The 15,097-nt window shown below is 38.2% G+C and overlaps 1 protein-coding gene across 1 annotated transcript; it reads right to left on the bottom strand.

Moving 5' to 3' along the window:
- Nucleotides 1-577: 577 nt before the first annotated feature.
- On the bottom strand, nucleotides 578-13,949 carry LOC122974136 (endothelin receptor type B-like). The gene is made up of 8 exons (XM_044342054.1): nucleotides 13,780-13,949; nucleotides 11,108-12,011; nucleotides 9,187-9,314; nucleotides 8,240-8,438; nucleotides 3,031-3,183; nucleotides 2,788-2,921; nucleotides 2,509-2,617; nucleotides 578-1,225 (listed from the first exon to the last, which is right to left on the bottom strand). Exons 2-8 carry the CDS (start codon nucleotides 11,738-11,740, stop codon nucleotides 1,127-1,129), a joined length of 1,455 nt encoding a protein of 484 aa, XP_044197989.1. The 5' UTR covers nucleotides 11,741-12,011; nucleotides 13,780-13,949; the 3' UTR covers nucleotides 578-1,126.
- Between the last annotated feature and the right edge of the window lie 1,148 nt (nucleotides 13,950-15,097).

Here is a 15,097-nt window from a genome sequence, read left to right as displayed (position 1 = left end):
TTTTTTTTAGAGGTGCACCTTAACAATAATGACCTAGTAATACACCCACAGTATACTTGAATTATAGGCAACTAACAGAAAAAATAAACACAACTCATCTTTTAGACAGCAAAAAATATTCACAATTTGTCAACAATTATCTTATATAATTATTTATTTACAGCAGTTTTACAGTATATTATGATGACCTTTGGCTCTTACACCTCCTCCTCCTCCAGCTGGACCATCAACAGAGGGAAGTGTGCAGACAAGGACACAGGTTTATCAGGTTGTTTACGTTTCAGCTGAACCACAGTTCAATACAACTTTGGCCCAGACGAAAATCTCAACAACAATTGGATGTATTGGCATTGTGAGCATGTTAACATGGTGATGTAAGCATTTAGTTCAAAGCGTAGCTGTGGAGTCTGTAGAGAGCTTCAGCTGGAAACCATATGACCATGTGTGTGTGTGTGTGTGTGTGTGTGTGTTTACAACAGCTCTTAATTGTGGGCAGCGTACTGGAAAATTAATAAAAGATAATTTGATTGAGCTCTCAAGTTTAAAGTGTGTGCAATTTAGTCGACTGAGGCAGAAACATCATCAGTATTTTGTTTATTCTGTCAACAGCTTCGTGTTTATTTTGGCATGTAATACACATTTCAGTCACTAGAGGCTACTAGTGAGGCTTTAAACTTCAGACTTATTTTTATTTCTTTACAGGTAGAGTTGTAATTGAATATTTTACATATAAAACATGATAATAAATACACAACGTGGCCAAAAGTAAGTGGACAGCTGAACATTAAGCCCATGCACAGACCATATAGTGTACAATATATCACTATAAAATAATTTGCACTTAATAAAAATACATTTATATTTAGAACTGCATAAATACACCATGAAAAGGTAAAAATGATTGATATAGAGGTGTTTATCAGCCGTTTCACACACACAATGTCTCGCTCCATCTTTTTGTCTTCTCTCCCAAACACAACAATGTCTCTTTCAGCGTCTGCGTCAGACGTCCTCGTTGTTTGAACTGCTGATTGCAGATGAGGGCGACTCTCTCTCTCTCTCTCTCTCTCTCTCTCTCTCTCACTCACTCTCTCTCTCTCTCTCTCTCTCTCACTCTCACTCTCACTCAGTGGTCAGTGTGTTTGTATTGCTGGCTCGTCCCATGGTGGAGAGGCAGCATACTGTTAGAGAGAGAGCCAGAATAACACCAACAACACAGACAGGACTGGAGAGAGAGACAGAGAGAGAGACAGAGAGAGAGACAGAGAGAAAGAGGGAGAGGCAGTTTGATTAAAGGGGTACTCCAGCTATTTAGTATGGCACTTCTATAAAGTTTGTCGACTCACAAGAGACAGATTTAAAAAGAATGGTTGAAAGTGATGCTGCAGAGGTCAAGATATCCTATCATTTAGTCTCTAGTATATACTGTATATTAAACTCTATATACACCATATCCTACAATTCCCATAATGCAACCCAATACTGTCATTTCAAAGAGTACCACAATGTTACATGACTCATGACATGAAATATCTGGCTCTTTGGTAAAAAGTTGAAGGTACAAGACTGAGGACATAAAAACTTCAGGGTAGAAGTTAACTACGACTCCCAAGGTACAATTCGGCAAGAAACGTCCAATCATCGAGCTTAAAATTCTATCACATGCACAGCTAAGGCTGGGTAGAAGCTAAAGATTTAGCCACTGAAAAAACTGATTTTACAATCTTCAACGTACATCAGCTCAGTTTTAATTTCTGGGTCACTTTTGGGTAAATCCAGCAACGATGGTGCCGCGTTTTGTTTGCAGCTGCAACAACGAAGCATTTGAATCCATCAATGATGCCAAAATGAAGGACAAAACATGATTTCTCAGAAACAAAGTTGAAATAATTGAAACTGGTGGTTATAACATAAACCTATAGGGTTGTTACATTATCCATGAGAGTCCTGTGTTACTATGTTAAGTAATATTGAAGATATGTTTAAAAAAAATTAATGGAAATAAGGAGAGACACTTCCCCTCCCACCTAGCAACTCGATTTGACCCTCCCTTTCTGGTAAATCCTCATGTACCACATCCGCAGCAACGCAGGCTTTAAAGGCTCTAAATTTGTAATCTGAGCCCAAGCTGTCCTTGCTGACACCACTATGACATCATCAGGGTTATTTTCTCAGACTTTATTAAGCTCCTGTAGAGCCCCAGAATACACATACATGAGTAAACTGACCTTGTAAAGTCAGTGGAGTGCCCCTTTAACCCAACACGTCACTGCTCACTTCCCGCAAGTCTTTTATCAAAGGTCACAACCTTTCTATGTTTAGATGTCTGAACTACCCTTTCTACCCTCACGAAGTCTGCAATCTTGATAGAGTCTTCCTCTCTGTGTCTGTTGTATCTATATCTCACGCCCTCTGACCCAGTGACCTTGTTGTGATGTCACACTGACTGGGGGAAAAGCAGAGACTCTTAGCTCTTTACTATCCTCAACACTGTAGTTGTGTTTTTACCTTGAAGCAGTTTTTGAACTTCTTGGAGACGAAGTAGAGGATTATGGGGTTGATGCAGGAGTTGATGGTTGCCATGTTGATGCTGAAGTAGTCCAGCACCAAGAGGAAACTACAACAAGAACACATAACTTTAAAAACTGAAGGAAGAGAAGACAACAACAGTGAAAATACAAAGAGTAAAAGTGAAATAAATGATTATTAAGATGATTTGTAAACTGCAAACAGAGAAGAGATGACAATCACAAAAACTACGAGAGAGGAAAAGTGTAGGGCACGTACTTTAACAGGTCGCAGCGGTGTGCATCATTGGATTTGTAGGCGGTCCACTTCAGCAAGCGACTCAGATGGAGCGGAAACCAGCACAGAGCAAAGATCAACACCAGGCAGAACACAGCTTTAGCTACTTCTCTACGCTGTGGAGAGAAATTTGCCTCAGAAACATGCTTGTGTAACATCGTCATCTCAAATCATGCTCCTCATATCCTACCATATGTACTTGTGTGTTTGTGTTTGTATGTGCACCTGTTTGAGGTGTTCACTCAGTGCGATCCTCAGACTTCCTTTCTGATGTCTGAGCATCTCACCGGTCATCAGGCTGTAAAAAAAAGCTGAACAGGCCAGAGGAACGCAGAAGTAGAAGCCAAACAGCCACCAGTCCTTTGCATCCCGGTAAAACTGGAACACAGAGAAACACAGAGATGTTTTTTTTACCTTTTTAATTTTTATTTAACCTTTAATTAACCAGGAAAAGTTTCATTGCATCCTGGCCAAGTCAGGGATCAAACAGGGGCAATGTGAGTCAGTCAAAACATCTACAGCCACATGTGCTTCCAGGTCATTTAGAATTACTTTAAAGTAGCGCAGTGCCCGTTCAAAACGTTCCTGTTGGGAACAGGCCGATTGCTTTGTCTCTGGCCGCCACTTCAGCACATTAAAAAACTTAATACAGTCGATGTGAGGTGTGAATGAGTATATACACCAACAACATAAAAGAAACTAACATTCTATTATAGACAGATGATATAAATAATAGGCTAAGTACTATGATAGCAAATACGTGTTATTTTATCATTTCAAATAAAATTAGGGCCGCACTTAAAAATAAAATAATGTGCATCCTAAAATAAAGTCATACTGGGCTCTTACATTGTTCCTATTTTCTGTGCCTTCAGTTTGGATTTGAGCGGGTATATTTGCTCCAAAGATTTGTGCTTTGTCTGTAGTTGTGCTTCACAATCGTCACGGTCTCAGAGCAGATGAGACAAACTGATTTTGAACTGCCCGTGGAAAGTATTTGCTCTGTTTTACGTGCTGAACTACAGTCACTGTGTATTGGGCTCTGAGCACTTCTAAAATGCAAGTGACCTATGCTCAACAATGTACCTGAATGCCTCCCGTGTAGTGACTCGCTACTGATGTGCTAAACGTGCTGTTAATGCTACGCTTTCTGTCTAGACACTGGGTAAAAGTCACTGGTCTATCTGACATACTGCAGTCAGTTGGCCCTGGAGTTCTGCCCTGACCCTGCACAGAGCGAAGGGGCTCACTGATAGCTGGTTTATTCAAAGTTTATCAATATTAAATGTATTGCATGTCCAAATTGCACCAAATTCGACACCGCACTCCCTTTGTTCCCCAGCAATGCACCCACCAAGTGTGGAGTTGATCAGTTGAACGGTTCAAGAGGTACGCCAAAGACATACAGACAAACATTCCTTCCTTTAGTAGATAGATGCATTCAGTGACACCACCTCCTGAAAATTCAGGTAATTTTGCAATTGATTCCAAGCAGAGGGAGCAGTATACTTCAATGAAAGCCTGTTTGTAAAGTACTACCTATGGCCTGTTCAGTGTTATGTTTTCGATTGTTGTGTGTGTATGTTAGGGATGTGCAGAGAGTCCAGTATTTGTATTTGTATCTGTTTGTATCTGATTCTTGCTTTGCACTTTGCATTTATTGCCTATTTTTTACAACCTAACTTTGTGGAAAGGAGAAGGGGAACAACAGATTATGGAGGGTCCCTTGGAAACACTTCACTTGTGTCAGTAGTTCAGCTCTATCTCTGGGGAACACACACAACTCCGGGAGTGATGTCCAAATAAGGAAATGTGCGTCATGTAGCAGGTGGATGTGACTCCCCTCGTTGAGACCTGCTGTGTTTGACATGTTTTTTTTTGTTCTTTTCTTTCAAAGAAATTTTCAAATATTTGTATGAAACAAATATTCATAAAAAGCACACTATTTGTGCCTCGCCAAATAACGTATTTTTATTCAGGCACACCCCTAGTGTGTGTGTGTTTGTGTGTGTGATGTAATGTTCAAGTGCCTTGTTCTATTGCTACTCATATAGCATGGCTGTGGCTCAGTCAACAATGAATCATCATCCATGCTTCATTATCTCCATAGGGAAATGATATCATGTCTCCCCGTCCGCCTCCCCTCTCTGTAACCAGGAAGTCCCTTAAGATTGAAATCTCTTTTCCAAGGGAGACTTGACCAAGGCAGCACACCAGTTTCAGTTTAAGTAGAAAATAAAACACAACAGATAGGGATTACATACATCAAACACACAAGAGACTAAATCCAGCTCAAATAAGGCAGTTGCAATTCTGTTACATGGATTTTTAACATAGCTATAAATTGTTCTTTATATTATATATGACATCATTAGATTATTAATACTGAAGCATCAGTGTTAGAGCAGCATGTTACTGTTATAGCTGCTGGAGGCGGAGCTAGTTTGAGCCACTTTATATACAGTTAAACCATAAATGAGCGTAAAACAGCTGTCAGCAAGAAACAGAAAGCTTGTTTACTTTTCCACTGCAGCATAACTAATCTGTTTCGGTAATAGTTTCCACTGCAGCATGACTAAACTGTTTCAGTAATAGTTTTGCCAATGAGCCATTGTTGGATGTTTACTTTTTTCTAAAAAAAAAAAAAAAAAGACAAAAATATTATTTTCTACCTTTTCTTTTTTTTCCTGCTGTACCGTATTCTTGCTGATAGTCACGATCCTTACTCAGCATGGAAACAACATCAGAGCTAATGTGCGCTCATGCAAGGTGCCAGGAGTAAACAGCATAGCTCGGAGCTCCTTTTATTTATACAGGGACTTTACTGTGGCACAGCCTTCCATTTAGCATCAAACTGTCAGAATCCAGAGGGGTTTTTAGCGGTCAGGTCCAGGCTCATCTCTGGAGTAAGACGACCAGTTAGGTTGGGTGCATATATTGTGTTTTTTCATTATTTATTATTTGTAAAATGCTTTAGGATGTACTGATTGTGACTAAAAGTTTCGTGTCTGTTGTTTTTATATTGAGGTTGTCTTTGAATTTTTGTTGCTTATTGTTTTAGAGGATTCTGTGGATAGTATGTGTTACTGTCTGCCCTGTTTCTCTGACATCGGGGACCACATTGGAAACAAGTGTTCTCACTTTTACATATTATCCCTTGGATTCATTGTCTTCTATATTCATAAAATCAATCAATCAATCAATCAATCAATCAATCAATCTATAAATAAGAATATGCCAATGGTTAAGTCTACAGGTGGACAAGACAGACCATACAACCCGAGCATACAAAGAGGAATGGTGAGTAAGGGCTTTAAAATTTGAAATGAACCTCAGTGCTCCATGGTAGACTGTATTCTGCACGTGTAGGCATGTTTATAACATCGCCATAATCCAGCACAGACATAAAGTTGGCAGCAACAACTCTACTTTTGACCTCAAAGGAAAAGCAAGACTTGTTTCTAAAGTAAAGACCCAATTTCAAATGTTCTTAACTATCTAAATAACAGGCTGTTTTGTAACAGTTTAACAGCTTCTTGGCACTCAACAACTGTTTTGATGTTTTCAAGTCCAGAGAACACTGAAAAAGCTTTGAAGGTTTCTAAAGGCAAAATAACTTTCACAACATTTCCTCATGATGGAAAGATTATTTTTTTAAATTTTACATTCTAGAACCCCTATAAAGGTGCATACATATTGTAGTACAGCACAACATGTCTTACTAAGTATCATATTGCAATCTAAAGCTTTTCTAAACGTGGCAGAACCCTTAACCCCCTTAACAACCCTCATAAAAATATTGAAAACACTGTAACTTTCACTGGATGTGGTAGAACCCTCTTGTATTATTGTAGATGCATATTATCAAGAACCACTTTTTGCTCCTTTAACTCAACTGCCTTGTTACAACAGGGTTTAATTTCAATATTCAAAAAATATATAAATCCAAAATTTTTTTTTGAAAAGGCCATGTTTAAAGACTGATAGCAGTTTAGCAGACCCAGATTGAGATGTGAGTGTCTGGGTTGAGTGTGTTTAGCCAAGTCATGACCTGGAGACATAAACAGGAAATTATGCTTCAAACTATCTGAGTTACAGGGACTTCGCCCTGAAACACAACAAAAAAGAGATTGCGGAAATGGGCCTAAGAGTACATTTATTTTCCCTAGAGAGACCATCCATCATCTAGATAAGATGAGATCAAGCCCCCAGTGTACCCTATGCCTTTACTCATGACCTATTACGTTATATTACTGACAGTCATCTTACAGGAATTAATTGTTTAAATTTAACTTGTTATAGAACTTTCTGTCATGGAAATTCAAATTTAGATCATGCACGAAACTGTTGAAACTAACATAGTATGCCTTAATATAAACTAGGCCAACTTCAAAATTTAATTTATATATTTATTCATGTTTGTCAAACAACAAAAGCTGCACCACAGCGAAGGGGCCATACTAAATGAAAGTAATGTGATGATGTTACGCAAGGTTTTTGAAAGGGTTGTTCTTTCCCAACAACTTTTTTTGCCACTGAGAGTTTAATTTCAGTTCTTTGGTTATACATTTCTAAATAATTTCTTTTTTGTTTTTTTAAACGTGTCCTTAAAATGGTTCTACTTTAGAATTGTTGGAGCAGTGATTCCCAACCAGGGTACCTGTACCCCAGGGGGCTCTTCTTAAAGAAATGGAGGAAAATTGCTAAAAAATTAGCTAAAAGCAATGAATAAATAGCTGAAAGAGTTCACAAAAGCTTACAAATAAATAGCTGAAATTGTTACCTAAAGTAAAGGATAAACAATTCAACTTTTTAGCTAATAGTAAAGGATAAACTGTTGAAATAGTTAGTTGAAATTAATGGACAAATGGTTGAAACATTCCGTTTCTACCACTGCATTTGGTAGTAGAAAACTTGACAAAACTGACCAAATACTGACAGCTCTGTTATACTCTATGAACATTAAAATTGGACATTATTGTAACAATATCCACTTGTAATTGTGTTATGAAATGTCCTGTTTAGAATCTACGCAAATGGACACATTTGGAACATGTTGGGTGGGGTCGTTAAAGGGGTGCTTGAGGTTATCTGACAAGGCTGTGGTGGTGCATCTGACAAAAAAGGTTGTCAGTCTCTGTTAGAGCATGGCAGAGCTCGAGAAAAACCCAATAAAGGTTCCTTGAAACACCATAACAGGTTCTGCAGTGATCCAAGCCTGAAACCCTCTAGTTCTGTATTAAACCTGTAGGGAGGTTTATAGAAGCTGGTGCGGCTGCCACCCACAACTCTGCTCATTAGCTCTGTGTACAGAGCACAAGATATCCATCATCACATAAACACATACATGTTGTATACACTCTCCCTTCCCTCTCCTGCCCACATGCAAACAGACACTTCCGGTCACATTCTGTAAACACACACATACACTCACAATCATGAAAGGTGTCTTGGGCTGCAACATGCAGGTCATCATGGTAACGTTCTTGTAGTCGAAGGTGACCATGTTGAAGCCGATGGCCTCGGGCACCGCCAGCACCACGGACAGCAGCCAGATCGCCACGATCTCCAACGCCGTAACGGTGGGAACGCCTGTGCCCTGCACTCGTGACCAAGACGCCACTGCACGATACCTGAGTACAAGGGCATTGATTTTAGTTTATTTTATCACAAGAAATTGTCAGTTCAAGGAAACAGGTCACTTGTTAAAATGAATGCTTTTATGGTTTTTGCAGAAGTAGCACAATTGTCACATGTAAACATGACTTAATCATATCTAATTGGATGCAAATGTATTTATCAAGTTTTCAAGTAAAACACACCAACCAGCAAAATAATGTTTGGTTTGTTCTTTTACTGTACAAATGTTTTGGTCCAACTGATTTAATAGCACACATGGTTCTTACTCGTATATTTTATGTGCTCATGCAGAATTGTTGAAAGCAAACAAACTGTCACTAAGTAGGCTCTATTACAAAATATTATTATTAGTATTATTAGTATTATTTTCAGTAAACAAAAAGAATTTCTAAATAACTGATCAAAGACCTCACTTGAGAATAACGGTAAGTCTAAAGCCCAAAAATCTAGGACTAATAATTGATTACAGCTTAAAGAACACATTGATTATGTCAAAACCTTCTCATATGTTCCCTGTAGGCTGTGTGGTTCATATCCTTTTAATTTGTGATTTAAAGTTTGACATTGTGTTTCATGTTTTTAATGCATTATGTAAAGCACTTTGAATTTCCTTTGTGCATGAAATGTGCTACACAAACTAAATTGAGGGTCAAGGCTTGGTTTTAGGCTAAAGGTTAGAACTAAGTTTGGGTTATGGTTATGATTAAGGGCCAGGGAATACTAATTACAGGTGTGAGTTACCTGTCCACACTCAGGGCACACAGGTTGAGGACGGTGATGCCGACTGAAGCTTTCTGCAGGAAGGGAAACAGCTTACAGAGGAAGAGGCCAACTGCACTGTCTGCAAACGGCCACCGCATGGCCAGGAGCTGCACACACGCACACACACACACATACACACACAGCATTATCAGATTAACATAATATCACAGTGGCTGCATGTGTGTTATCAGTGTCAGCGTGTGTTTGGTGTGTTATCACAGTCAGTAGGATATTTTGGTGCTTTTATCAGTGCAACACTCAACCTCCAGAGTGAGACACACAACACACACAGCCAACATGGGGATGTGTTGTGTACCCATAATGCATTTCTGCTCCTCTGCAACCCAGTAACCTCTACTTCCCAGTCCTATTGAGAGGTTAAACTAGAAAAAGTGCAGCTGGTAGTGATGGTAAATAAAAAAGAAAAAAAAAACATTTATCATAATTAAAATATATAGAGGTGCTTGTATTTATCTTATAGTATCCAGTTTAGGGATGAGATTAAGTGACACACTTAACTGACTTTATTATCAAATGTTTAACTCTTTAGCCAGTGGTGGACTGTAACATAGTACATTTACTCAAGTACTGTGCCAACTTTGAGGTACTTGCACTTTACTAGAGTATTTCCATTTTATGCCAGAGTACTTTATACTTCAAGGGAAATATTCTACTTTTTACTCCACTACATTTATTTGACAGCTACAGTATAGTTATTGATTACTTTTCTGATTAAGATTTTACATAAATAAACATATTCTACTCATATATCATTAAATACAACACATTGTTTAATCATTGGTTTCCAACTTTTTCGTCTTTTGAGCTCTCAAAAAACAACAGCGCGATTTCACAAATAGTGATTTTACTTCCAAACTTCTCACTCGGTTTCATTTAAATAATTGTTAAAGGCCAAAAGAGATCCAATATCCAGTAATGATCCAATATTTCACAAAACAAAAAATAAATTCTGTCCAGACTCCAAAAAATGAATACAAATTATTTCTTATTTTTTCCTCTCCCATTAATCATCTCACGACCCCTCAGATTTATCTGGTGACCTTTGGAGGGGCCCGACCCCTAGGTTGGAGACCACTGGACTAAACTAGCTAACTGTATATAAAGTAGTTGAAACTAGCTTCATCTCCAGCAGCTACAACAGTAACATGCTGCTCTAACACTGATGCTTCACTATTAATAATCTAATGATGTCATATATAATAATATATCAGTCAGAGGGACCAAACCACTACTTTTACTGCAATACTTTAACTACATCAAGCTCATAATACTTATGTACTTTTACTGCAATACTTTAACTACATTTTACTGCTAATACTTATTTTACTGAAGTAGGATTTTTTATGTAGGATTTTTACTCGTAATGGAGTATTTTCACATTGCTGTATTGGTACTTTTACTTAAGTAAAGGATCTGAATACTTCTTCCACCACTGCAGTTATAGTGGGTAAATAGTAAAGATAGATTATACTGTAACACTGTAACAAAAACCACAATATAAGCAAAATTTATAGAGACAAACACCATATCTTGAGACCCTATTGTAGAGGGACCACGAGTTATAGCAAACATATTGTATACAATCCTCCTGTAATGACAGTTTATTACAATCCAAAGTAGTGGGCTGTCCAAACAAATGTAATCCAAAGGACAAAGGTCCAAATTAATGGTCAAAAAAGATGTATCGAGGACTTTGACTTAGTGTTTTTGCATTCCTGTATTGGTACTTTTACTTAAGTAAAGGATCTGAGTACATCAGCTCAGGTATCAGTGAATAAACAAAGATATCTGAAGCGAGAAACATCTAAACAAACAAATATGTAAATACAACATTTGAATACCTAAACCTAACCCTAACATTAACGACATACTAAAGTACCTTGTAGACGTTGATTGGAATGTCGATGGCGATGTAGATCAAGTCTCCCAGAGCCAGGCTGGCTATCAGAGAGTTGGGTCCATTCCTCATGCTTTTGTTTTGGCAGATAATCCTCAGCAGGGTGGCGTTTCCTATGATCCCCACAGCAAATATCAAACAGGACAGAACCACGTTGATGTACTTGAAGGCTGTCTTGATTGATGTGGCCTGCAGGCAGCTAGGGAGCCTTTCCGAGTGCTTACGGACTGTCATAGAGGAGTTGGAGGAAGATGAGTGAGGTTTTCTTTCATGTTTGTGTTTCAACTCAAATGCGTGTTTTGACTTTCTTGGTTCGGGCTCCAGAGAGGACAGGGGTTTGTTCACTGTCTCTTGCACCAGATGTGGCTCTCGCTCTAAGATCCTCGCTAATATTGGTGGGTCGGTGCCATAGAAACCAGGCAGGTCTGGCATCATCAGATCTGATAGAGACGGCTCAGATGAAATGTTACTGTGGCAACCAACTGGATTGGAAAACAATGTCAAACACCAAACTACCAGGAGCAAGGTAAACATCCCAGGTATGGAGGGAACTCTGGAACCCATTCTGGATCTCACTGTGATTCCTGAATCCACTGCTTTGACCCCAGAAACCATCAGAGACTACTGAACCAATTCCTGAACCAAATGTAAATTTAGAGTCCACTCTGGAACCTGCTGTGTTTCTGGAACCTGGTTTTATTACAGAATGGATTCCGAAACCAGTTCTAGAACCTGCTCTGATTCCAGAACCTGTTCTAAAATGCCACAGCTGTGACTCCAGAATCAATTTGCAAATAAGTTCTAGAGGCTCTAGATGTTCTCAGGGTTGACGTCAAGAGTGGACCAGAAGGTGTTCAAGGTTCTTGGATGAATTTGGTGCGAAAATCTGGAAAGCAAGATGCAAATGAAGCAGGTGATTGATTAGCAAGCACAGATTGAAAGGATGACTAATAACACTGTTACCAATTATATCAGTTTTTCCTTTTTAATGTATAAAAACTGAGGTTAAAAATATTGTCAGTTGACCTTTTAATCCATTATCCACTCAGTGGACATCGCGGAAAGTCAGTTTTCTAAATGTTGACATAAATGAGATGATTCAAGTTGTCTTGTTTATGTAACCAGATGCCATTGTTCAGCTGTGTGTGTGCAGGTTTTCACCTAAAAAATATTTAACACGCTTTCAAACAGAAAAGGGAATTTAAAATGGCTACAACAGCTTTTGATTGAAATGTAAACCCACATACACACAGCTCACTGTGGCACATGTGTGGACACCACTGACTTTAAGTGAGAAAAATTTTCCTCAGGACTCCATCAGATCTTTCATGACATCTTGAGTCATGGAGTCAAAAAGTGCATTTTTGTCGTGCCAGTTTTAGAAATCAATGCCTCTGGTTTCCATGTGTCTGATCTTCATTTCTTACAGTATATGCAGAGTTGGTTCATGTCGGTGTTGGGTTTATACATGTCAGAGGTCTGAACTGAATTTGCCTCTCTGAATTCTAGACGCCTTTAAAGAAATGCTACACTAAAAAACACAACACTAAACACTAAAACTTTTTTCTACTTCCTCTACTTCCCAGTAACTGATTTTTGGTTCCTTGGGGATGGGAGACAAACTGTAAACATTGGAAAATTATCACCTCATGAAGTTAATACACTACATCCAGTGCAAATGCATAACTTGTTAGCCAACAGTTGCTTATTTCCACATCCAGCAGTTACGGAGCAAAATCATTATTCATTTGGAGTCATGTTTCTGTCCACCTGGTAAACATAAGTCCAATGTTCACTCTCTTTCAGCTCTTTAGCTGTTAAATGCTCCACCATGTTCACCAGCTAGTCTACAGCTAACTGTTTCTGTTTGCTGTTTGGTGCTGAGCAGATAGTGTACAGTAGATTTGTCAGAGCTTTTTTCACAGAAAGCAGTGCTATGAGAGCACTGAGAGTGAACCAAATCAAACAAAGAAAGAAACATTGATTATAACAGCTTTAACCCAGCAGCTCCACTAGTTTGAACTCATAAATGGTCTTGTAACAAACTCAAACCTTGGACTAATTGGACTGTAGATCGTTAAATCTTTTTATCTTTTTATCTGTTTATTTGGAAGGAATGTCGGGAGCAGTGGGCCAACAGTCCACAACCCAAAGATATCCAGTCTACCATCATAGAGGACTAAAGAAACCAGAAAACATTCACATATGAAAAGCTGAAATCAGAGAATCATTTCCTAAAGAATGACTCCCAATGATTAGTCAAAATAGTTGGCGATTCTTTTAATAATTGGCAACTAGTTGTCTAATCATTGCAGCTCTAGTTTTGATTACAGCTGAACAAAGTATTTATGTCTCATCTAATTGTCATTTTCCTTACTGTAAAAACTAAAGCACATAATAAACTAAACTTTTTGTGAAACTTCACAGTCCAACCACATAGTTCAACTGAAAAAAATGGGCTTAAAGTAAATATTTTCGGATATGGATTCTGCACAATTTCTTAAAGCAATGCCTGTTAAATATGGTCTCATTCAAACATAGAGCAACAATTCTCAGTCTTTTGGAAATAAATTCCTCCTCTTCAAAATTCAAAATTGCATCTGGATGAAATATTAAAGCAACAAGAGAAAAATATATATATAAAAAAATCTCACCTGTTTGTGTCTCTTTGTCTCCTTCTGTGGCTTTTAGTTAAATGAAAAGCTTCAGAAATTTTAGCTACAGTGTGAAAAAGAAGAAGAGGATGAATAAGAGAAGAGTGTGCTCTGTTCGGTTGAGACAAAACTAATAAAGTCAGACTTTCTCTCTCTGATAGTTGTGTCTCCCCCTCCTTCTCCTCTTCATTTCCTCTTTCTCCTCCCTCCAATATCTTCTCTCTCTCTCATTGGGTGTCTCTTCACACCTTCTCTCCTCTTCTCGTCTTCTCTGCTCCTTCTCTCCCTCCTCTGTTGTCTTTTGTCACCTCCTCTCCTTTCTTTCCTCCCTCCTCTTCTCATCTTTCAGTCGGTAACAGTGGAACATCTCATAAACACTCTGACATACAGCGATAGTTAGTTTTAACCTGTTTTTCCCACTTAAGGATTTGTTGATAAAAAAAAACAATGTTGTGGAAATTAAGGCAGTAAAATTTAATACTGTGTTTGAACGGCAAATTGGACTTTATTGGAGTGTTTGAACTGAAGTGATGCCAGACTCCAGATTCAGTTTATTACACCACCAAGTCCCCCTCTCTATCAGACTTTATTGTTGACCTCTGAAACCATTTCCTTACTTTCTGATTTAAATGTATTTTAACAAGGAATTAATTTCTTTACTGTCGGTTTCATACAGTTCCACCATTTAGTTAAATGTCTCAGTCATCAAAGTGACATTTTATTTGTTTTTGATTAGTTTTTGTGAAAAGGTCACCCATTTTTGCAAGAATAGGGCCTTAGATATCTGAGGATGATTGGAGTGATATATGGGGAAAGCCAGACCTCGACTTCCAACTCAAGATCCAGATGAGAGGTCTGTTAGAAGAACATGATATGATATTTTGTGACTCCAACTCTTGAAATTTATACAAAGTGGTTCTCAGGGACAGTGATCTCATTAAAATACTTTTGGCAGCTATTAAGAAAGCGATCACACAGAAATGGTGGCAGGCAAACCCTCCAACAATGGACGACTGGGCTGCAACTACCAATGAAATAAACTGTTTGGAGAAATCGACCTTTACCTACGATATGATCAGCATTTAAAATACCAGAAAATATGTAGAGCTGCAATGATCAGTCAATTATTCAATTATTTGCTAACCATTTTTAAGAAAAAAATGTCCAAATTTCTTTATTCCAGCTTCTCAAATGTGAATATTTTCTGGTTTCTTTACTCTTCTATGACAGTAAACTGATTATTTTTGGGTTGTGAATGAAACAAGACATTTGAAGATGTCATCTTGGGCTTTGGGAAACAATGATCAATATTTCTCAC

Source organism: Thunnus albacares, chromosome 22 (genome assembly GCF_914725855.1).
Source record: "Thunnus albacares chromosome 22, fThuAlb1.1, whole genome shotgun sequence".
Taxonomy (NCBI): Eukaryota; Metazoa; Chordata; class Actinopteri; order Scombriformes; family Scombridae; genus Thunnus; species Thunnus albacares.
The sequence above is the reverse complement of the archived record's forward strand: the minus strand, read 5'-3'. Positions and strand labels throughout refer to the sequence as shown.

Bases quoted from the DNA above. Each gene is read 5' to 3' on its own strand.
- LOC122974136 (XM_044342054.1), bottom strand. From the start codon at position 11,740: ATGGTTTCTGGGGTCAAAGCAGTGGATTCAGGAATCACAGTGAGATCC. The intron at 9,315-11,107 runs GTACTTTAGTAT...GCGTGTGTGCAG, and splicing joins TTCCAATCAACGTCTACAAG to CTCCTGGCCATGCGGTGGCC. The intron at 2,922-3,030 runs GTGCACATACAA...TTCTCTCCACAG, and splicing joins TGAGTGAACACCTCAAACAG to CGTAGAGAAGTAGCTAAAGC.